This window comes from Rhinopithecus bieti, unplaced genomic scaffold (genome assembly GCF_001698545.2).
Source record: "Rhinopithecus bieti isolate Rb0 unplaced genomic scaffold, ASM169854v2 scaffold_33903, whole genome shotgun sequence".
Classification (NCBI taxonomy): domain Eukaryota; kingdom Metazoa; phylum Chordata; class Mammalia; order Primates; family Cercopithecidae; genus Rhinopithecus; species Rhinopithecus bieti.
In genome coordinates this window covers 836520-861513 of record NW_016814625.1, presented here as the reverse complement: position 1 = coordinate 861513, position 24994 = coordinate 836520, and the positions used below count along the sequence as shown (strand labels likewise).

At 42.3% G+C, this 24994-nt stretch overlaps 1 protein-coding gene across 4 annotated transcripts in view; it reads right to left on the bottom strand.

The window, feature by feature from the left end:
* Window positions 1-24495, bottom strand: part of TNIK (TRAF2 and NCK interacting kinase) — a 413250-nt gene extending 388755 nt beyond the window's left edge. For all 4 annotated transcript variants that reach the window (XM_017851566.1, XM_017851567.1, XM_017851569.1 and 1 more), the window contains exon 1: window positions 24062-24495. In XM_017851566.1, the coding sequence (XP_017707055.1) occupies window positions 24062-24118 (57 nt within the window). In that variant the 5' untranslated portion in view covers window positions 24119-24495. The remainder of the gene's footprint in view (window positions 1-24061) is intronic.
* Window positions 24496-24994: the final 499 nt, after the last annotated feature.

Genomic DNA, 24994 nt, shown 5'->3' with positions numbered 1-24994 from the left:
AGATTCAGGGTAGGCTCTCAAATTGTTTGCAAGAGTGATGCTGATGTTGAACGTATTGAACATTTATTGCATATCTGCAATATGGCAGGCACTGTCATAAATACTTAACATAAAATAGGTCTTTTTAATTCCAGCAATAGCCCTATGTGTACTATTATTGTTATCTCCATGTCACAGGTGTAGAAAAGCGTAGGGATTTTACATAACTTGTCACAAGCTACAAAGCTAGTAAGCTATAGCACCAAGATTCAAATCCAGAGAGTCCAACCCCTGATGCAATCGTAAGTCATTTTCCTTCCTGTGAGTCTGAAAACAAATGAGATAAGGCAGAAGCTCACAAATGAGCCCAAATTATTTCATGGTCACCTTTTATACAAGTTACTCTCTGAGGTGCCAAAAATATTCTGGCTAAATGCTCTGCCAAGGTGTCATCTGGGGAATCCTAACCAGACACTAGAGGCTATCATCACTCATTTACATGCCTTGATTTTCAAAAGACTGAGAACAGGTTGAAGATTTGAACATTTCAGCACAAATCTGCATCAAACAGACAGTTTATCTACCTTGCCATCCTCATCCCTGACCTCACACAGAGCCGGTGCATTTGCCCCCTTGGGTCATTTGACCAGGCTGTCAAGAACTTTAACACCCCTCAAAAAGAATGAAATCAAGCACAGCAGCATCTGTGCCAGTTCCTCTCTTTTTTTTATTACTGCCCCAAAGCCTATAAAAGCTTGGAACCTATTAATTCTTTCTTTATAGCTGGAATGTCTACTCATTATTACCTGAGAAAAGAAGAGTCAATTTAATACACTTGATTTCAAAGATTCTCTCCAGTGAAGTCATAGTTCATTGCAGTCATAGCAGTTGATTACTGTAAAGTGCAACAGTCTGCATTTGCAAAGGAAAAAAGCACCCAAGCTTAGTAGGAGGTACCCAGTAGAGGACATGGGAGACATCAGGATAGCATTTGCTGCTGAACTGCATTTTGCAAACCTGACCACCCCTTCCACTTTGCTGTGCTCCAGGAATGCCATTTAACTGTCGTGGGCCTTATCCCCCTTATATTTATAGGATAACCACAAGAGCCAGTGAGCCCTCACTAAAGCTAATCAATATTTAGAAGCTAAAAATGAAACGAAGAAACAGACAAATGCCAGCATAGGCAGTCAGAGGAGGCTTTTACCCTGTGCCTCCAAGACCTATGTCTAAACTAATACATGCAAGTGCTTCTGGGATTTATGGCTGCATGATGTATTCAAACCCTGTAGCCTCTGAAGAACCGCTCGTCCTCTCCTTCCATGTTAGACTGGACCAGGCAGAGGCAGGCCCTTCCCCAACAACAGTCAGGGAGGTGAGAGTAAATCTGCCACCATGTTGATTCCATCATTCCCAACTCCTATCAGGTAACTGAAATCCACCTATCATCTGTCACCCACACCAAGGCCATGTTTGAACTTCATTTGATGCCCTGTGTTAGAAAGAATATTTCTTGGCCGGGAGCTCCTGTAATTCCAGCACTTTGGGAGGCCGAGGTGGGCAGATCACGAGGTCAGGAGATTGAGACCATCCTGGCTAACACAGTGAAACCCCGTCTCCATTAAAAATACAAAAAATAAGCCGGGCGTGGTGGCTGGCGCCTGTAGTCCCAGTTACTCGGGGAGGCTGAGGCCGAGAATGGCGTGAACCCGGGAGGCGGAGCTTGCAGTGAGTGGAGATGGCACCACTGCACTCCAGCCTGGGAGACAGAGCAAGACTCCGTCTCAAAAAAAAAAAAAAAAAAAAAAAAAGAGTCTTTCTTGCTCACATGCTTCTTAAAAGCAAAATTAGATGGCTCCAGATGACTTAAACAGAAATCTGAGTGCCTAAAATGTGCCACTAATAACAGGTGCTGAGGAAATCCGGGGAGTTGATAACCAGCTAATCAGCTAGTTAGCTAGCTAAGCCATGAGGCAGCAAAATGTCTTTTCCCACACTTTCCTGTTAAGACACTGGGGAAGCTGCCTCACAGGCAGTGCCTTTCAGAGTCCATAGAACAGACATGGGAATATAACTACTGCACCTGCACAGTGACTTGTCTCCAATAAAAATTCACCTGTATCTCATTTACTGAGCCTGTACTTATAAAGAGGTTTATAGTCTGTTGTCTTAATGAACCACTTTAAAGTCTAAAGGGGAGATAGAAGAGTAATGAGTAGAGGCCATTTCACCATCTCAGGGCCTTCTCAGTTTCTTCCCCTTGCAGTTCATAGCACCTAGGGGGTTTCTAACAATGCCAGCATTAAGACCCACAGCTGCTAGGACACAGGTCTTTCCTTTTCCCAGGGGTCCTGCACTTTGTTAAGGTCTGGTTTCCCAGAATCACAATCCCTCCTCTTAAAGGCTAAAAACACATGAAATTGTATTTTCACAATTGCATAGCAGTTCCCTGTCCATTCAGTGATAGTGGGGATACAGGATCCAAATAGGATGACTCCCAGAAGACATGTCCCAGTGAATTACGTGTTAGGCACACTGCAGAACGCAAATGCAAACAAGTCACTTGAGAAAGTGTCTTAAGTTCCTGCCCTTAAGAGGCTTATAATTTAAATAAACCAATGGCTTATGGACACATCATTCTAAAGCAAAACAGAGATGCAGGTGATAAAAAGTGTGAACAGAGCAAGATGGAAAAACAAAAGTAGAGATTAATGTTAACCAGGGGATCTAGATGATGAACTAACCCTCACTGATACGTTTTTCATAAGAAAGGGTCATAGTAACAGGGGTTTTGTGGCTCGATCGGGTTAACAAAAGGGAGAGTATATGGGTTTCCAGCCCTGTCCAACCACCACTTGTGGTGGGATCAGAATTTGGGCTTCACACTCCAGGTTCAATCCCAGCCTCATTCCAACCCTGTCAAGCACATTTCTAATAAAAGTTTCAGAGTCCTATGTCCCTCCAAAATTAGAAGTATACTTCCCCAGAAAGCAAACAGTAGTTCTACCATTAGAAAAGTATTCCCACTATTTATTTATAAAATGGGAAGTAGCAATAGCACAATGCATACATTTCATGTTTTAAAATCGGACCAGCCGGGCACGGTGGCTCACGCTTACAATCCCAGCACTTTGGGAGGCCAAGGCGGCAGATCACGAGGTCAGGAGCTCGAGACCATCTGGCTAACAAGGTGAAACCCTGTCTCTACTAAAAATTCAAAAAATTATCCAGGTGTGGTAGGCTGAGGCTGAGGCAGGAGAATGGCGTGAACCCGGGAGGCGGAGCTTGCAGTGAGCTGAGATCACGCCACTGCAACACAGCCTGGGCCACAGAGAGAGACTCCATCTCAAAAAAAAAAAAAGAAAAGAAAAGAAAAGAAACAAAATCGGACCAAACTAGGTTCAAAAACAGGCTCCATCATTTTCAATAAATCACTTAACCTAAGCCTCACTTTCCACATCTATGAAATTAGAATAGTATGTATCACAAGATATGGCTGCATTAACAAGACCAGACTTTTATTTAAAAAATTAACCCAGTGCTTGACACATGGCCAGTGGTCACAAAGTATATTAGCTATTAATATTGGTATTAAATTTTATTCTTTCTCCTCTCCCACTGCTTCAATCGACTAGCCTAAATGTGTGTGTGTGTGTGTGTGTGTGTGTGTGTGTGTGTGTGTGTGTATTACTATTATTATTATATAAATCATGCTCCGGATCAGTGTCAGGTATGTTGGTGTGACCTGAGACTCAGTATCCTAGCCCCATTTAAGTGTAGATCTTGGAACTGCAAAGCTTAGGACCAAATCCTGGACCACAAATTCCTCACTGAAAGTCCTGCCCTAATCAAGGCCAGCATGTGCCACTGGCATGTGCCACCCACCCACCTGGCCCTCACTCCACACCTGGTACACGCAGCCCTCAGAAGCTCAGCATGTGCTCAGTCTCCACTGGTTTCATGAACATTCTACTCTTGTCTCCCAGCTGCTCCAAGGGAAGGGCCATACTCTCCCCATTACTCAATCTCACTGTGGCACATGGTAGAAGCCTGCACAGTTTTCCTGTACATAATATGACAGTGTCCATGATTTTTCTCTCCCTCTCTTTTTATGGTATCCAAGACCATGCTAGACTGGGCGAATGACCACAATGATTATTGGAGCTGAGCCTCCACCCAGTTCTGCAGACTCTTAAGCCCTCTTCCTTTCTCCACATTTCCTAGAGGGTGTTCTCAAGGCCGTGGTGGCTACTGCAGTTTCCAGCAACTCATTCCTCCTTGATTACTGCCCCTTTCCTTCCCTCACTGTCATAGTAATGGTGAGTAACAGTAACAGTAAACATAGGAATATTTTTCTACTCTATTCTAATTTTTTTCAAAATCTGATTGCAACCCATTAAACTCACTCCACAACTCATTACAATTTGAAAAACACCTGGTATCTGTGATTCCCGGAAGATAAGATGCTAAAAGGAGCTCTGATCATTTGAGAAAAGGAATTCCTCAACTTTGTGGGAACAAAAGAGCCGAGCTCTAGGGGTGACAGTGGAGGAAATAAAGTGTATGGAAGGGGAGTGGGGTGGTAGTTACTGATACTGTAGAAAAGTAGGGAATGGTTAGATCACAGAAGGTCTTGCTAAGTGAAGGGGTTTAGCCTATGCTGTAAGTCTTGGGCAGGCATTCATTTCATTAATAAATGGATACTAGGATACACAAAACATAGCTTGCCTTTGTGGACATTACATTCTCTTCTGCAGGAAGAGGATGTGGAGGGAGACAACCAAATAATTTGTTAACAAATGACACATTATGATAGGGGCTTGGGAAGAGTTTCAGGCAGCAGGAACAGCATGCATAACAGCACAGAGGTGAGAAAAGCATGGAACATTAAGAAAACAGAAAGAGTTAGTAAGGAAAGGTTTTAGACAGGAATAGCTCTCCCAGTGCTGGCTCCAAAGTCCTTTCTCTACAGGAGGAAAGTTATTTGAGCTACCTTATCTTGAGGGGAATTATTATCATTATGTTTGTAAAACATGACAAGTCCTTCAGAATAAAGAATGACACGAAAATACATAGAAAGCAGAAGATAGGATCAGAGAACCCATCTATCTCTCCAGGTGTTGAAGAGTTGGCCTTCCTGGAAATATCACAGAGACCTGACTAGGAAATTTGCCTTCACGGTGTGTGGAGCTGGTCAACTATGAAGCAGTGTCTCAGGCATATTATACTTTAACACCTTTATTGAGGTACTTACATACCATAAAATTCACTCGGGTTACCACCATCCAATACTGAAAGATTTTTATCACCCAAAAAGATCCCTCAGGCCCATTTGCAGTCACTCCCTGTTTTCCTCTCCACCCTAGCCAACTAGTAATCTACTTTACTAGTAATCTACTTTCTGTCTCTGTAGATTTGTGTTTTCTGGACATTTCATATATATGGAATCATACAATATGCAATCTTTGTGTCTGGCTTCTTTCACTCAGCATAACATTTTGAGGTTCATGCATGCTGCAGCCTGATTCAGTACTTCATTCATTTTTATTGCCTAATAGTATTCTATTGTATGGAAACTTCACACTTTGTTTAGCTATCCATCAGTTGATAGGTATTTGGGTGGTTTCCATTTCTGGGCCATTATGAATAATGCTCCTTATGAACATTCCTGTTCAAGTTTCTGTGTGGACGTATGTTTGCATTTCTCTTGGGTACATATGCAGAAGCGGAATTGCTAGGTCGTGTAGTAAGTTTAACTTTTCAGAAATAGCCAAACTGTTTCCCAAAGTGGCTGAGTTATTTCATAGACCCACCGGCAATGTATGAGCGTTCCAGTTTCTGCACATTCTTAGGTTTATTTTCAAACTCAGATTTACCTGTATGGTGGATGAAGCATCCCCCGGATAAAGGTTTGACTTATAGTCTGCGAAGTGCAGAGTTTACATGATCTCATAACTTATTTACATTCCAAGTTTCACTTAAATGGATTTAAAAAATTACGAGAGCTGTCCGTTTGAAATCACGGTTGAAATAATTCAGTATAAAAATGCGATACTAAACAACCAAGTAAATCTAATGATCATAGAAATTTTAACCAAAATATTTGTCAAATGGGAGTTATTAAGGAACCATGCAACTCAAATAAAAATGTTCCTTGCACACTAAACAAAGTCTTCACAGGGACAAAATCCTGACTGTGAATCCTGCAAACCAGCAGCAACTTATAGAAGGCAGCAGCCACGTGGAGGAAACAGGAAAGAAGGTCAGGGGATTATTTTTTTAAAATCTGATGCAACTTGCATTGTATCAAGTGATGAGATACAAGATACCTTGCTTCCAGAAAAGAAAAGAAACAGACCTGGCTTCAAAGGGACAGAGAACTTAATGTCCAGGCTGCTTTGAATACCCCCAGGTATCCTTTGCAAACATACACACTAATTAAAGGGGTTGGGGGACTGAACTGGCAAGAGCTTTGGTTCAGAGACCACAGAGGAACACCCAGCCTTCAAATGCCTTCAATAGACTCAATCTAGAAAGCAAACCCTGTATCTGGGGCTCAGATCTCTGTATCTCTCTAAGATTTTATTTTAAGTATCAGACATATTTCACTGAATGTCTATGATTGTCTGTCTTCACAGAGAGGCTTCCTCCTGAGGAGGGACTCTTTTTGTTTCTAGCCATGAGGACCTACAATAATTATCCACTGGCCCTTTTTCTGGTGCAGTCAGTTCCATGGAGGTTTAGGTACCCAGCTGGTCAGGTTCCAGCAGATTTCCATGAGAATTTTCAGTCACTCAAAGAAAACAAAGGAATAACTAAGATTGGGTTACCATGATTTTAAAGAAATACTGCTCCTCTTCCCCTTCCCCCTCCCCAAAAATGTGTAAACTTCTCTATTTCACACTTTTACATCTGTTCTTCTCCCAAAATAAAAGCTGTTTATATTCAAGAAATGATGGCTACAATACCAGCACAAGTTACATCTCTAAAATACTCCCAGAGAGAATATACATATTGTTCAGACCACAGAGTGTCTGTGCAACGATCCTTCCCTGAATAGCATCTGGGTATTGGCTCTAGAAAGCACTACAGTGCTTTATTTGTTTATTTGTTTGCATGGAAAGAAAACTGAGTACTCTCTAACTGGTGCTAGAGCTACCAATTTAAAGAAGACAGAAGAAGCAGAGGCCTCTTAGGAAGAGCAAACGCTTAGCTTTGACTCTATCAACCATTCCAGAGTAAGACACCAGCAACAGAACCACTGGGTTCCACTGCTACTCAGAATCTTGGTGCTCTGAAAGTCTTGGAGTCGACTGAAAAATCACAGTGCTCCCAAACTCAAAGGACCCTTTCAGCCACGCAAACTGCAACATATATTATCTCACGTGTTAGAGGAATCAGATGAACAGGCTGTGAAAAAGCCATTTCAAATTTGTAGCTTTCTTAGAGTCTATGATTTCACCACCACTAGAAAGAAAACTGCTGCAAACTTAGTTCCAGACAGAAGTTTTCAAATGATGTCATTCATTGTCCCATCTAGAACAATCTAGATTTAAAGGCTTGAACAGGGCCCAGCACACTGGTCCTACCTGTAATCCCAGCACTTCTGGGAGGCTGAGCCCAAGAGTTTGAGACCACGCTGGGCAACACAGGGAGACCCCTATCTCTACAAAAAAAAAAAAAAAAAAAAACTCAAAAATTAGCTGGATGCAGTAGCACACACCTGTAATCCCAGCTCAAGAGGCTGAAGTGGGAGGATCACTTGTACCCAGAAGTTTGAGGCTATAGTGAGCCATGACTGAGCCACTGCACTCCAGCCTGGGCAACAGAGCAAGACCCTGTCTCAAAAAATAAAATAAAAATAAAATGCTTGAACAATTCCCTGATACTTTAATGATATTAACACCTCTTCTGAGAAAACTGGATCTATCCCTTTAAGTGTCAATACAGGGAAATACCTAATCTTTAACCTGATATTTTTTATATCTAGTCTGATGATGATTATCTAACCATCTGTTTTTCCTTTAAAATAGTTCTTCTATGAGGGGAGGTCTTCAAATTTACATTTTTAAAAGCATTTTCCCCAGCAATAAGTATGAAATTTTCATGCATGCTCATATCAGTTGTATATAAAGTTGCTTTAACAACCATACTTGCCATCAACTTTTCCTCCAAATAAACAGACATGCAATATAAGCAATGTGCTTATCTAAGAACTGTGGATTAAATAGCAACATGGGACATTTTTGTGGCTAGGTAAGAGATGCTTACAAGTTGTTACAAAGAAAGTCTGTGGGATTTCCCAGTAAGGAAATCTTTAACCTGCTGTCTAGATTCCAAATATACATTCCATTTCCCAGGTCTCAAAAAATAAGTAACTCAAAGATTTTAGGCTTCTAATAGAAGTAAGGCTGAAAGAATTTGTGAATATGGATTCTTTCTTTCAGTTTCCAAGCAAGTGTCAGCACCTCCTGGGACTTCAAACTCAATCCCTACAGGCCTATAGGGAAAAACAGGAAACCAACATCAGAAGGATGCATCTTGTTGATCAAGGGAGTGGGGCTTTTCTGCACCTTGAATAAACTTGCTAAAAAAAAGAAAAGAAAAAGAAAAAGAAAGAAAAGAAATGTCGATGCAAAGAACAATGCAAAGTCCAGAATTAACAATTGAAAGTTGGACTTTTCAATTTCAAAGTATCTTTGATTCTTACAAACAATTCAAATGCAAATATTATTTTAAAAAATTTAACTTCCATACTCCTAAGAATGTGTACTGTCCATAATTTCTTTGAGGTCATATACCTTATAAAAAAGTTGCACTTACCATAAATAAATTACTATTTCCTATTCTGCAACATTTTCAGGCATATCCAAATTTCCATGAATATACTTTGCTTTTCTTTTTTATTTTATTTCATTTTATTGAGATGTGGTCTTGCTATGTTGCCCAGGCTGATCTCACACTCCTGGGCTCAAGGGAAGCTTCCACCTTGGCCTCCCAAAGTGCTGGGATTACAGGCATGAGCTACCATGCCAGCCAAGAAAACTATCTTTTAAACATTTAAGCCAGTGGTTCCCAGACTCCCACGTGCTTCTGAATTACTAGGAGGGCTTCTTAATGCAAAAGTTGCTGGTCCCCATCCTCAGAGTTTCCAATTCAAGAGTTGAGAGAGCCCAGGCATGGTGGCTCACGCCTGTATTTCTAGCACTTAGAGAGGCTGAGGCAGGCAGATCCCTTGAGCTCAGGAATCCAAGATCATGTCAGAAAGCCCGTCTCTATAACAAATACAAAAATTAGCCAGGTGTGGTGACACATGCCTATAGTACCTGCTACCCCTGGAGGCTGAGATGAGAGAATCACCTGAGAACCGGAGGTCAAAGCTGCAGTGAGCTGAGATCGCACCACTGCACTCCAGCCTGGATGACAGAGTGAGACCCTGTCTCAAAAAAAAAAAAAAGAAAGAAAAAAACAAAAAACGCTGAGAGAGGCAGGGCCTAAGAGAGCATCCTGAAGCTGCTGGTCCAAGGATCCCACTTCGAGAACCGCTGACTTAAGGAGTTAAACTGTCAACTAGCTTTTAGAAAATCACAACATACAGGATAACATTTACTGAGAATCTACCAACTGCAGAACTCTCTACTACCTACTACTGAGTAAGCCGCATAGGTCCTTGCTCCAAACACTTTCTAAATTGGCAACACAGGGTATACGTGCAAGGAGACAATACACAGACACATATCCAAAACAGCAAGAAGTAGTTAATACAGTCAAACTAAAGATGTTTCATTTCTCCAATGCATTTATTTATGATGCATCCTACTGTGCAGTTAAATCTGTTACTCTCAGATAGAAATTACTAAACCACAATGCATAGCCACTCTTCCTTGCACTATGCCACTTCATTTCACTTACTAATGGCAGTTTCATCTGAAGCCAGGGCATGAAATGTAGAGAGGGACCTCATTTTAAAGCTTATTTACGTTATTCGTGTTGTAGCAACTGTAAGGATCAGTGTGACGATCAACACTCAGATTTTAGTGATAAGTTATCAAGCAGAGTCATCGAGTGCAGATATGATCTAATTCTGCCATCAGGCTGAACTGAAATGCACAAAAACAGTCCAACAGAATCCGAACTCTAACTTTCCCATCACTGTATAGGTTTTTAAAGCATATCTAGCACCAACTTTCAAATGTATACTTTTCTCATGACCCTGTCCTGAGTTTAAGTGCATTTATATCCAGATTATAATCAGAGAGGGTATTTAATTAGATAATGTTTGGAAGTACTTTGAAGAAATAAAGTGCTCTATAAATGCTAAATGTTATTATTATTGTTTAAATACAGTTTGCAATTACTGCTTACAACCTATTCCACCTACCACGCTGCTATCATTTGATTACAGGCAGCTTTAAAAAAATACCTAGAGGTAGAAATGATGAAACCATATTCATGTGAAGCCCTGGATTTTTACCCTAGACATAAATAATTTATAGGCATTTTAAATGGAGGGTTAGGTTATAAACTCTAGTAAATCAAGGATATTGCCCTCTGCAAGACCAGCCACCATAAAGTTGTGTCAATTTAAAGTTTCTTTCTTATAAACCAGGTTGAAAGTAGATTATAGTCCAGAATACAGAGCATTTTACTCTGGTGGCTTCCTGTTCTGTCTTCTATTTTCTCCATTAGAATCTTAAAATATCTACCTATGTGCAAAACTGAAAGCATAACTTAAGATTTTGATTTCAGCAATTGTCTGGCAGATTAAGGTTTGAGAATAGTCTATTCTGTCATGGCCCGAGCTCACCTTGCTATCTTCTGTGATCGTCACAGAGTCAGCTGTCTCCAATTCTTAAAAAACTGAAACCTTTGAGCCTGATTCCACACATCCTCCAAACACACCTGTAGGATAATTTCCCAGAAAGAATGACAGTTTGAATGTAAACAAGCCAAGCACAGTCACTCACACCTGTAATCCCAGCACTTTGGGAGGCTGAGGCGGGCAGATCACCTGAGGTCAGGAGTTTGAGACCAGCCTGGCCCAACACAGTCAAACCTAATCTCTACTAAAAATACAAAAATTATTTGGGCGTGGTGGCGAGTGCCTGTAATCCCAGCTACTCAGGAGGCTAAGGCGGGAGAATCGCCTGAACCCAGGAGGCAGAGGTTGCAGTGAGCAGAGATCCCCCCACTGCACTTCAGCCTGAGTAACAGAGCTAGACTCCATCTCAAATAAATAAATAAATAAACAAACATCCCCTAGATACACTCCACAAGAATGTCACTGTTAATCCCCAAATAGCTACCATATTACGTTTTTAAGGTTTTAGGCAAGAAAAAAAAAAAAAACACGTTCTAATCTGACATTGGTCATCTTACAAAACAAAGTTACAAGGAAGAAATACCTTGGAAATACCTCTTACGACACCACTATGCTCATGAAAGACAACTTGTGCCCTAAACCAAAGGCTTCTGGGAAGTCTGTGAGCCTCAGGGTGATAATACACCAGACAATTCTGATGTCATGACAAGGTCCATAAATCAAACGATGGCTGTGTGAGTCACTATTGGCAGTGGCTTTGGCCCAGTCAGTCGTAAGCTCAACCACTTAGTAGCTCTATGATATTTGGTAAACTAATTGATTTTTCGGAGTCTTATGTATTCATTTATAAATGCTACACACCTACACCACAAGAAATTGGAAGCCAATCTGGCAATATCAAGAGCTTTAGAGATCATTCACACACTTTCATTCTAAATTCAATTTCTAAGGAGTTATCCTAAGGCAACACAGATGCACACAAAGACATATATAAGGATGTTTATTTAAGCACTATTTATGAGTTGGAAAGTTAGAAATAACCTCAAGCTTCATCAACAGGAACTGGTTAAATATATTATGATCCATCTCCACAATAAGATGTTAAGCAGTCTAAAAAGATGATTAGAAAGTTAAGCACTGACTGAATATTTTATTACATGTTAAATTTTTTAGGCATGATAATAGTATTGTGACTATGTATTTTTTAAGTACATAAACTACTGAAATATTTATAAATGAAATAATATGCTGCTTTAAAATAATATGGGGGAGAAGGTGGGTAGGAGTATAGATGAAACAGGATTCATTATGGGGGATAATTGTTCAGTAGAGAGATTATTAACCCTTTTATCTACTTTTTAATGAGAGTTTTATTGAGCTTTAATTCACATTCTGTAAGACTTACTCTTTTGAAGTGTACAAGTGACTTTTAGTATATTTCACAGAGTTGTACAAACGTCTCCACTATCTAATTTGGGACATTAGCAGTCACTCCCTGCCAGCAAGCATTAGTCTACCTTCTATCTCTATGGATTTGCTTATTCCAGACATTTTATATAAATGGAATCATACAACCACGTGTCCTTTCGTGTTTGGCTTTTTTCACATAGCATAATGTTCATGTTGCAGTGTGTATCAGCACTTCCTTTTATTGTAGAATATTCCATTGTAAGGATATACTATACTACGTTTTGTTTATCCATTCATTGGTTGATGGACACTTGGGTTCTTTCCTCTTTGAGGTTACTATAAATATTCATGTACACTTTTTTTTTTTTTTTTTTTTGCATGAATACGTCTTTAGTTCTCTTGGGCACATACTTAGGTGTGGAATTCCTGGGTCACAGGGTAACTCTATATTTAGCATTTTGAGAAACTGTCAAACTGTTTCCCAAAATGGCTGTGCCATTTTATATTCCTATCAGTAATATATGGGCATTCCAATATTCTGTCTACTTATTATTATTATTATTATACTATAAGTTCTGGGATACACGTGCAGAACGTGCACGTTTGTTACATAGGTATACACGTGCCATAGTGGTTTGCTGCACCCATCAACCCATCATCTACATTAGGTATTTCTCCTAATGCTATCCCTCCCCTAGTCCCCCATTTCCTGACAAGCCCCAGTGTGTGTTATCCCCCTCCCTCTGTACACGTGTTCTCATTGTTCAACTCCCACTTACAAGTGAGAACGTGCAGTGTTTGGTTTTCTGTTCCTGTGTTAGTTTGCTGAGAATGATGGCTTCCAGCTTCATCCATATCCCTGCAAAGGACATGAACTCATCCTTTTTTATGGCTGCATAGTATTCTATAGTGTATATGTGGCATATTTTCTTTATCCAGTCTATCATTGATGCGCATTTGGGTTGATTCCAAATGATTCCTATTGTGAATAGTGCTAAAATTAACATACATGTGCATGTGTCTTTATAGTAGAATGAATTATAATCCTTTGGGTATATACCCAGTAATGGGATTGTTGGGTCAAATGGTATTTTTGGTTCTAGATCTTTGAGGAACTGCCACACTGTCTTCCACAATGGTTGAACTAATTTAGACGCCCACCAACAGTGTAAAAGCGTTCTTATTTCTCCACATCCTCCCCAGCATCTGTTGTTTCCTGTATTCTGTCTACCTTTTAAGTTTAAATTCCCCATGAAAAAAGTGTTAAAAGTTATGCCATAGAAAAAGATTAATAGCATGAGAAAAGGCTAATTATTAGGTTTAAAAAATAGGTTACATATAGTATGTACAACATTATCTCCACTTTAAAAAAAATCTATTTAGCCATGCATAGGAAAAAACTACTAAGCCATACACCAAAGTGCATATGTGGTTATCATTCGGAATCATAAATTTAAATAATTTGAGAATTATTTTTAGTTTTTCTCCATTTTCCAGATTTTCTGCAATGACCATTCAGAAACCATTGCAATGACCATTACTTTTATAATGAGAACTAGAAAAGCCTTTTAAAAATTAAACAAATTTTTTGGGAGGCCAAGGCGGGTGGATCACCTGAGGTCAGGAGTTTGAGACCAGCCTGGCCACCATGGTGAAACCCAGTCTCTACTATAAGTATAAAAATTATTCGGGCATAGCGGTGGGCACCTGTAATCCCAGCTGCTTGGGAGGCTGAGGCAAGAGAATTGCTTGAACCCAGGAGACAAAGGTTGCAGTGAGCCGACACAGTGCCACTGCACTCCAGCCTGGGTGATGGAGTGAGACTCCATCTCAAAAAAATGAAATAAAATAAATAAAGAAATTTTTAACAACTCAGCAGTCTTAGTCTTTGCTTTCTTTCACAGTCTCCATTTTTTGGGCCCTGGAGCCCCAGGAGTCTTCATAGCTTCTCACTCAGGTTAAGATACAGCACGTATTTCCAGCTTCTACAGGTGGCCTGTTTGCACATAGAACTGTAACTTTTATTTTCAACATCTGAAACACTGCTAATTATCTATATTGATTAACTTAGCTGAGTTCTCCTTTACCATCTAATTAGATTTGGTTTCTTCACAGTGGAGCACAGGCTATCTTCAGTGTGTTCTGTATATAACCATCTTTGTATCCATTCTTTGTTAGACTGGTTAGACTGGTTTTTGTGTTGTGGGAATGACCAATTCCCTAAGAGGTCCAGGATGCTGGCAATCCAGTTGAGGGACATGGCATAACGGGACCCAGCACTGCATTCGAGTTTCATCCTTAGATAAGATAAGTAACTTCTCTGAGCCCCAATTTCTACCTACAAAAGAGGTAAGTTGGATCACCAAGCCCTAGAGAGACAGATAGATAAGTAGATATATAGACAAAGATATGCAAACACAATCCCCCTTTACTTTTCATTTTACCCTTATCATGGTTTTAGGGCTTTATCCTATTTGTGCCTTTTATCAGAAGGTGCCACAACTCATTTTTTGGAGATCTGAGGTGTAATTAAGATCCCTTTTAAATGAATTAATTAATTTCATTAATATAATTGATATTTATTCAATCAATATTTATCATATGCCAGACACAGTTCAAAGCACCAGGAATGTGGTGCTAAACATGCAGGCAAGATCCCTATTCTCACAAAACTTATCAGGCTCCAGTTGGGACAGCCAGATTTTTTTAATAATTCAGATAGTCACAACTGCCTTAAAGATAATAAAGCACTGAATTGGACAGTTTCAGGGTGGGAGGGAGTGTTACTTTAGAGATATATTGCAAAGAAAACCTCTCTGCATAGTAAGGAACCTCTAAGAGGACCCTCAGGGACTTCTGCCTTCTGGTGTTAGTTAATATTCTTGTGTAGTCCCCTTCGAAATGAATAGGGCTGACTTGGGTAGCCAAGTCAGCAGAGGTATTGCAGCAAGGGTACTGCAGAAATGATGGTGTGTGATTTCCAAGGCTAGATCGTAAAAGACATAGTGGCTTCTGCTCTGCTATCTTGATTACTCTGTTTGGTAAAAGTGGGCACCATGTTATGAGGATGCTCAAGCAACCAATGGAGCCACCTACGTGGGGAGGAACTAAGGCCTCCTGCCAACATCCAGCACCACATAAGTAAATCATTTTGGAAAGAGATCCTCCAGCTCCAGTCAAGCCTTCAGAAGATAGTTCACCTTGCCAAAATCTTCGTGCAACTTCAGGAGATACCTCATGCTAAAACCACCCAGGGAAGCCACTTCTGAATCCCTGGCCCACAGAAACTGTGAGAGATAATAAATGATTATTGTTGTTTAAGCCACTAAGCTTGAGGGTAGCCTGTTATGCAGATACATAAGTAATAATACAGACCGCATCTGACCTTAGACCTAAATAATAAGATGGAGCCCTCCATGTGAAATTTCTGACACGGAGAACTACAAGAATGAGTTTGGCATGTTCACAAAACAGAAAAAATCAGTGTGGCTAGAGTGTAGTGAAAGACAAGTGCAGACTCTCTTCTCCATCCAGCCATGGGTATAGAAACCATGCCAGTGTTGTCTTCAGCTCAGCCCCAGCAACTAGTAGCACCCAATAATCAGGTACTGAATGAACCTATACATGAACAAATGAATGAATGAATGCTGGATACCATGTACATTTCTTCCCCTACAGTTAATCACATTTCACAGAATCACAGAACACTGGATGTGAGTTTACCCTGCACCCATATTTGTACTTTCTAATACACTAATCAAACAAATGTTTGTAATATATGCAATGTATTGTTAAAGTCTACAAATTTCCTACTTAATCTATACTGCCAAGGTTCTAATTTCACTAACTAGAGAGACAGCACTTGAAAATCTAGGGTTATTTCAGAGTCTAAACCTGGGTATCCAGCAGCAACACTGTAAGGGAGTACCCAGCAGAAGTCACAGCTGGGCCTTCATCCTATCACTCGGTCTTCAAAAACTAGAACAACACTTTAAATTATAAATCAGAATCTCAAGGTTGGAAAAAAATAGCTCATTTAAAAATTAGAAAGGGGTATTACTTTCAGCGGCAACTCCCAGCTCATTGAGGTCTATAGTTTGCAATCTCTTGGTATCCCCAACAGGTAGAATAAGAATCCATGGCTATTTAAATGCCCTCAGTCCTGCCTCTGGTTCCCTTACATATTCCAGGAATATGCATCCCAGCAATAGAAATTGCTGGAGGTGACTTCCAGCAATTTTAGTCGAAACCACTCATCTTACATGTGACAAAACTGAAGCTTAGAGGGTAAGGTGTCAGAGCCAGCTTTATGATGCTGGGCTCTAACTCCCAGCTGTGTGCCTCATTAAACCTCACCATCTCCCAAACTCTCTCTACCCACTCACTGCCAGCTGTCAAGACAAAAACTCAACATTGTCTTCCAGTGGGCCACCCTAGAAGCACACCCTTTCCCACCCATCTATTACTGTTTAATCAAAATAGTAGTCGTAAACATTATCAGATTGTTAAAATAATTGAAACACACTCCAAACACACACACACACACACACACACACACACACACACACACACGCCTTGCAATTCTAACCTGCGGTATTTTAAATCTCTCAAAACTTAGAATAAGATGACAATGGAGAGAACATTTTCTTTGGCAGAAAAATTCTAGAAATAGGAATACCTACCCAGGACCAGACATAGTATTTCTCATAATTGGTGCCCCTGGAATTGTACTCAATGTAATTAGCATCCACTGGAATTGTACTCTACATAAAAGGTGTCCCCAGGAGTCATGCAACATAGACTACAAGATAATTCATGATCCCTGAAATTGTGCTATGGTCAGCACAATTTCAGCACAGGCCCCACCTTTCTGAGGTTTCTATACTCTTTCTACATAGCACCACCTCCATCCCTTCTAAAAGGGCACATTATATATTTTGTTAATTCAAAATTTATTTGTTGAACGAACGCCTGCTGTGTAAAGAAAACTGGTGAGGATCCCTAAGAAAATCAAACGTTGCCTTCAAGAAGGAATTGTCTAGTAGTGAATATAATCCAAGACAGAAAGTTCTGAGTGTTATGAAAGAGGTGTGAGGTCAGTTCTGAGACAGTCTATGAGTGGGAAGGACAACTTCTGAGAGAAATCAGAGACTTTTGTGGAAAAGGTGGTCTGTGAATGTTTCGTGTTGGGGCAGTAAGTACAGAAACGAGACTAAGACAGAGCGCCCCCTACAGAGCATCCAGCGGGGAATGAAGTTGTTCCCTACCGCAATGGCGGAGTGGTGGTCAAAACTGCAGAGCTCTGTGGAAGGCCGCTCTGAACTGCTGCTGGTCTTAACATGCTAAAGAGTTTAGTTTTTAGTCTGTCGACTAAGGAGTCAGAGAAGGCCTTGAATAAAAACAACCAGATTGAAACTGTGCATTAGGAAGACTCACGTGGCTACAGTGTACGAGAGACCAGCCAGAAGAAGGCTGGTAGGTAGAGACACAGGAGGAGGGGGGTCCTGTCGCGGGTGTTGCCCAGGGGACAGTACCTACGGCACTTGCAGGGAACAGTGGAGACAAGAGGACCCATACGATAAACATTAAGGAAAGAATTTTAAGTTGGGGTGGAATAAATAAAATGCGTTTTGAGAAGTTGAGGGCACCCCCGTGAGACAACCAGGACATGAAAAAGAAGTGGATAGAATCATGTTTCGCTAAAGGGAAATAAGCTTCCAACCAGACTGGAAGGAATCACAAGCGGAATTCATCCAACATTTTCTACTTAAGTCCTCCCTCTCTCCACTAGAGACCTTATATTTATATGTGCAGAATAACATTTCATTCAAAAAAATATCATTAAGATTTTCTTAGAATTCTCAGCACACTGCTAACAAACCAGTTTAGGCCCTGTTCTCAGAGAGCTACTTCCCCCACAGAAATGTAAGAATCAATTTGACATTAAAGCATCTTTCAGACTCAAGTTACTCCAAATTCTATCAGGAAGGGAATCAGAGACTGGTTGTGCTCAGCTGGGCATAGCGGCCATGATTCAATCACAGGAGCGCCCGGCTGGGTGGACTTTAGAACCCACTATCACTGAGAGAAGGAATGGCGTCGAAACAAGAAGGGCACGGAAGATTAATTCCAGGGCAGAGACACAGAAAGAAGAAAGGCCCAACGGGCAAGACTCGAAATTATAAGATATCAAAGAGTTTTACAGATAAGGGGGAAAAAAGTGGTATTTCCTGAAAGAAATGTACTGGGTACTCTCTCATCAACAAAATATTCCATGACCTCCTAAGTAGATAATTATGCAAACAGCAAACCATGACTTACACTGGCTTCTGTACTAAAGATTACTCCAGTTAATAATGAATAATGAAAATGACTATGCATATTTATCTGATGTTCTGATAGCTACCAGCACACCTTACTTTTTATGAGGCAAGGCCATTGTAAAGAAAACACCTGTTTAGTATCTCTGATAAACATAAAGAATATTAATGAAAAGATTGCCATGCTGTTATCATTTTGAGATACTGTTATTAATTCATGCAACTTTACTAAAATCTCATTTTAGACCAAATTTAATTAAGTGCTCTGGAGTAATGAATTAATAATATTTCGAGATTTATTTGAGCCCCATGAGAACCTCTCACCAGAAAGTTTTAAATACTGGGCCATTAGTGTATCATCTTAGGACACGTCCACTCTACCTCCCAAGGGAAAAAATAAAACTTTGAGAAGGCACAGGCATAATCAATGTGTTTGCATTTGAATGATCAGTAACATATAAAGAGGAGGAAAAGGTTTTTTTAAAAAAGTTTTTTTAAAAAAGAAAGTGTTTAAAAAAGAAGGTTTTAATGAACAATGCTGATAATTGATACTGGTTTCGAAATACATTAATCTCCAAAAAGCTTCGGGACTGTGCTTACCTCATATTTAATGAATGCTAATATTTGGGGGGCAAAGCTCAATTCAGGCCATCAGAGAAACATATAAGGTCATATTGGCACACAAAAGGAAAAAGGCAGCTAAGGTCTGTTGAGGTGCTAGTAAAAACAGTCAGAACCTTCTGATATCTTTTCTCAGGATTATTTTCCTTCTTTTCTGAGTCTTCTTTTTTTTTTTTTTAAACAAGATGTCACCCTGTCACTGAGGCTGGAGTGCTGTGACACAATCACAGTCTCCACTTCTCAAGCTCAAACTATCTTCCCACCTCAGTCTCCCAATTAGCTGGGACCACAGGCACACCCCACCATAGTGGTTTTTTTTTTTTTTTTTTTTTTTTCAGAGATGGAGTCTCCCTACATTGCCCACAATGATCTGAAACTCCTAGTTTCAAGCAATCCTCCCACTTTGGCCTCCCAAAGTGCTGGGATTACAGGTGTGAGCCACTGTGCCCAGCCAGGATCATTTTCTATTAGATAAAATCATTGCAATCGAATGTTGATGGGCTCAATTTTCCCACTAAATTCTACTTAACCATGGGATAGCATATTTGTATAGTGCTGTATGGTTTTTAAAGCATTGCCTTAAACACAATGTGTGAGAAAGGCAAACAGTTGTGATCATTCTTATTAACTATGGTTAAATGACCTACTCAAAGTCACAGAATGAATAAGAGGTGGAGATAGAACTGGGGAGACAGGGTTCATTCCACTCCATTCATTCATGCATGCATTCATGTACTCATTCATCCAACTAATGGAGACTGTGGCTCCAAAGATGAACAAGACCTAGCCTCTGTCCTCAAGAAATCCACGGTTTAGTAAAGAAGCAGAAAGGAAATCACACACCAAGTAAAACATGAGCATGAAAAGTGTAGCAAAGGGATATAAGCAAGGCTTTCAGATGAGGTCAATTCTTAAATCTAGGTTTCAATGGAGAAAGGAATGGCTAGGGAGTGAGGGGTAAGGGGAAAGACAAGCATAGGTCATCTAATTTTGTTCAAATACAAAAGTGTATGTGAGTCCTGGCAGAAGCTGAGAGTATGAGGTCAGCAGCAGCCAACTCCTGGCCTTGAATGCCTTACCCTGTGGGCCAAGTTAAGGACAGCCAAGGTGCTTAGGTCCAGAAATATGCTAATTTCCAAAAAGCTTTCTGGGCTGAGCTCACCTCAAATGTAATAAAGCACACTGGTGGCAAGTTTCATCTCTTTTAATATTGAGATGTCCTGAAGCAAGAATGACTCAAGCCCCACGTTTGAATGAGTAAATTGTTTGCTGTAGCCTATGTATGTATATGCACATTTTCATACACCCACATGGATACAGTTTATATCCATAATACTACACATAATATGTGTATCCACACAGATAATACAAAACATATACAGAACTTTATAAATGTCACATGCGGAGATATCTGAATAATGTGTATGTCTATACTGACCCCTTAGGACATGCTCTGACGGACACAGGTTACTCAGAGAGGTTACCTGTGCAGGACAACCATGTGTCCTAGGTGATTTCAGACAGTCCTTTGCCCACAGAGTAGGCATTGAACCAGGGCTGGACAAGATGAATTCCAAAGGTGGCCTAAAGCTCCATGGTTTCACGTATCACAAACTTACTTGCATGAAGTAGTTTCACCATTCTCAATAAATAAAATTCCCTGACCCTGGTGAAATTATTCCTTTCTGCTATTCTTTTGTACTCAGGCAGAAAATGTATTATTGATTTCTGATTCAGCCACAGAAAGTGTGACTTAGAGAAAAGAGCACTGAATGAGGAGTCAGGAAATCTAGATTATTTGCTCAAACCACGCTCCCTGGCTGTCCCCTCCCCTTGTTACTGTGTGACCTTGAACAACTTACTTCACGCCTCTGGGCTTCAGTTTCCCAAGTGTTCAATGCAAGGAGTGGCTGAGTGTTCTACGATTCTCTTTCCAGCTCTAAATCTGTAAAACAATTCCAGCCCATCCCTCAAGATTTAGTTTATCTCGGTGAGCTCTAAAAATCAGGGCTAAAACTGGATTCAAATTACCTATTTTCTAATCAAAGAAGATCCTGCTTCACTCACTTTTAAACCATGCAAATCTTGCATAATTTAAATGATCAGTGCTGTCATAGGTTGCTCTGGTTTAAATTATGCGCTGTTGCTATCTGGGGAAAATTTAGACTGGGTCCAGTCTGGGATCACTGGCTGAGAACAATAAGCCCCCAAAGTGAGAAGGATAAAGGCCTCTCCAGACAGGATCTGCTTTTAATGCATTCAGCCCAGGGTTTACAAAAAGAGCATTGACTGTGTACATTAAAGAACCACCGAAACAGCAAGGGACTGGTAAGTCTGCAGCAAATTCTCCCAGAAGCCACTGACCTTGGCTGCATTTCAGGGGTCAGGCATTCCCCAGGAGGGGCTCAGCAGGCAGGCTTTACCAAGGGCTTAGGAATAAATGAGACATCTCATCTAGATGAGGCCATCTCTCCAAATGTGGGAAGGTGGAGATGATCTGTCCTCTGATTTGTGGAGATTACCTATGTGGCCTTTGGACCCACTCCAGCAGGCACACCTCACCCACAAGACTGGTCAAAGACCCTGGCCCCACATCTGCAACTGTCTCCACATCTGCATCTGCATCTAAGTCTTCCAGCCAGCAGTTCCTGGTCCCCAAGCTAGCTGTTGCCCTCTCTGTTTCCACACCTCCCAGCAGGCAGAAAAACAGAAGCAGAGCCCTAAGCTGATAGCCCAGGCCACAAAGAGCAATTTCAGTTCATTGTGCAAAGATATGTTTTCAAAATACAGATCACAAGAATGCACATCCCAAGTGTGATCCGCAGTCGTCCGCCTGGTGGCCCTCACCGGTTGCTCCCCTGCCTGCAGGCTCTGTGCTTGGTATCTCAGAAAACCTTCCCGAGGAAAAAGCCCACAAGGGACAAGTCCGGGCCCAACTTAAAAATCACATCAGACTGCTTTCCAGTAGAGGAGCAAGGTGGAGATTCCAGCCCAGGGAAATCACCGCAAACCCTGCACATTGTTCAGAACCTTTCCCCCTTTGCCACTGCCCCCCGCCTCCGCCACCCCGACCCCCGACGGACTCGCAGCACCCCACCCCCAGTCTGGGCCATCCGTCCACCTGATTAACCCGCCGGCAGCAACTCCCAGCCCAGAAAGTAGGGCAAATGAACACACACAGTCGGTAAAGCAGGAAGCCACAGACCTGGCCAATGCACCCACCCTGTTACCAACCCCACCCCGCTGCGCAGGGGGCAGCCAGTTCTTGATGTGGCATTTCCACTCCAGGGAAATAGCTTCCTGTAATAATGCATGAAGGAGCTTCGGCTGCCCAACTATCAGAACAGCCCATTTCAAATGGCATCTCTGTTTCTTCTCAACTCCTTACCTGCCTTGCTGAATGAAGCCTCACCTCTTGGCCCAACAGATTAAGACGAAGAGAGAAAGCGTTATTAAAAGAGATGTGGAGGAAAAGGTTTAATGAAGGAGACCAAAGAGAAAGTACCACTTTGATCACAAAGGTAGCACTTTAATATAACAGTACAGAAAGAGGCAATGTCAGAAGTACTAGGAATCCAGGTAAATGGCCGCAAGATTCAGCATCAATCTAACAATGTATTCCTCAGGAGGGCGTGTGAACTTCCATGCTTCATCCATCCTGGTGTCTCCCTGTAGAGAGCCACCATCAATTCCTTCTCATCCACCCTCCATACATCAAATACATGCACTCGCTATTTTTTAAATTTTATTTTTGGTTCGGGAGAGGAAGAAGCAGTCCTTAAATTGGTGTCCAATCCTTCTCAGACACCCGCTGCTGCCACCATCCCCACCCCTCACCCCTTCCCTGCAGGCAGCATCTAATTAAAATGACAAGAAAGCTCTGCCCCCTTCCCCGAAGGAGTGTGTTGGGATCGGGAGTTGGGGGTGGGGAAGCGTCAAGGCAGCACTGGGATTCCTGGTATTCTGATCTCAAAACAACAGCAAAATGGATTCTATATCAGTGATGTCTCAGTCAATACAATGAAACGGCGTCTGAGGTAATTCACGTGAAGGTAAACGCAAACCAGTGGGGCTGGGGGGAGGGAGGTGCTCTACAAAGGACTGGCCACAGATACGGGGAAAACACACACACACACACACACACACACACACACACACTCGCACACACTCCAGGGAGTTCCGGTCTGATTGAGGAAAAGCAGAAAACACATCCCTTTCACCTGCTTAAGTTCAGCCATAAAACTGAAACGCTACAGCCACAAAGTCAGAAAGCACAGGCAGGGCTGAGTTAAAGCCATAAATAAAGGTGAGTGGCAGACTGGCATTTAAGGGAGCGCTGAGAGGGCGCCCGGGTGCGGGAGGCAGAAAAGGGGGAGGGGGAGGCAGTTGCCATCTACAAGACCAGCATAGCAATAACTGCCCCCTTGGAGCGGTAGGTTCGGCTTCGCGGGGACAGTCAGCCTCACAATGTCATCTTGCAGGTAGCTGGAAAACGTGAGGAGCCAGTGCCTTTATTCACGCTGGCATTCTTTTTGCAGAAGGGACAGTCGGGTCTCGCTCCTTGGCACCAGACAACTGCCCGGGGCGTGTACACACATACACACACACACACACCTTTCATTTTACTGCTCTTACACCGGTATAAGATGAAACTGGCATAAGCTCCACGAGCCCTCGGGAGAGCCTCGGCCACGGCCAAAGGAAGACACGTACCGCACAGCCCCTGCCGTAGGGGCTCAGCCAGGAGCACCTCAGCAACCCCGAATCAAAACGGGAATCCAGGTTCCCTCCCCGACGCATTCTCCCTCTGCTGTCCCCCAGCCCCAGCCCCAGCCCCCAGTCCACGCACCGAGCCCATTCACCCTGACCCAAACCACTGGAAAGAAACCAGAAAACATGTCCTGCTCACCCTCAGAGCCGAGAGATCTATTTCATCCAGGCTTCGAGCCGGGGAGTCGCTCGCCATGTCTACTTCTTCGCTGGAGAAATGGACCAAAACTACCCCCAAGCTTTTCCCTTGGAAATTCCACCTTGGTCTATTTCACTCGCGTCCTCATGCGGGTATCGCGCCAGAGGCCCCGGGCCCAGCCTCCCCCGCCCACCCCAGCTCCACAGCGCCGGATCCCGATCCTCCGCGCGTTGGTCCGCCGGGTCCGGGAACCCAACCTGCGCGGATCTCCAAGCCCCGAGCAGCGGTGCGTGTGGGCTGAGCGCCCCGATCGGCTAAGGGCGCTGGGGCTGCGTGGGTGTATTTAAATGGGACATGCTTCTTTGCTTGTGCGTGGATGGCGGCTGCATTGGCTGTTATAATGAGACACATCAACTCCTCCACTCAGCGGGGGGAGGGTGGGGGTGGAGAACCACACAGAACTGTCTATCACCGCTTCCTGGGAGGAGTGAAGGGGGTGGGGGGAGGCGGAGGAGGCGTGGTCTTGGACTGGGGAGAGGCCGCGCTTCCTGACCCGGTCCCTCCCCATCAGCGTGGAGGGGGGAGGGGCGCGCACCCTTTCCGCCCAGGCTTTTGCGGGCTCCTCGGGCCAAATCTGAAGGGCTGTTCCTGAACCTTGACTTGCTTATCATAGGGACTCAAGCTGTATTTTTGTGTGGCCAATTCGTGCACTGCAGCAAAATGGCCCTTCAGTCGCATCTTGGGGTTTCTCCTCGGTTCAAATGCTCTCGCGCTGAGAAAAAGCCGGAGGAAAAAAAAGCGACACCCTCCCTCCCCTGTTAATTATTTGTGGGGCCGGAGTAACGCGGGCTGGTGCAACCGGTGCATATAAGGACTTGTGTGCAAGGAAGGGGATCCGCCTCCAGGCGCGGAAAGAGTGGGGGAGAAGCGCAC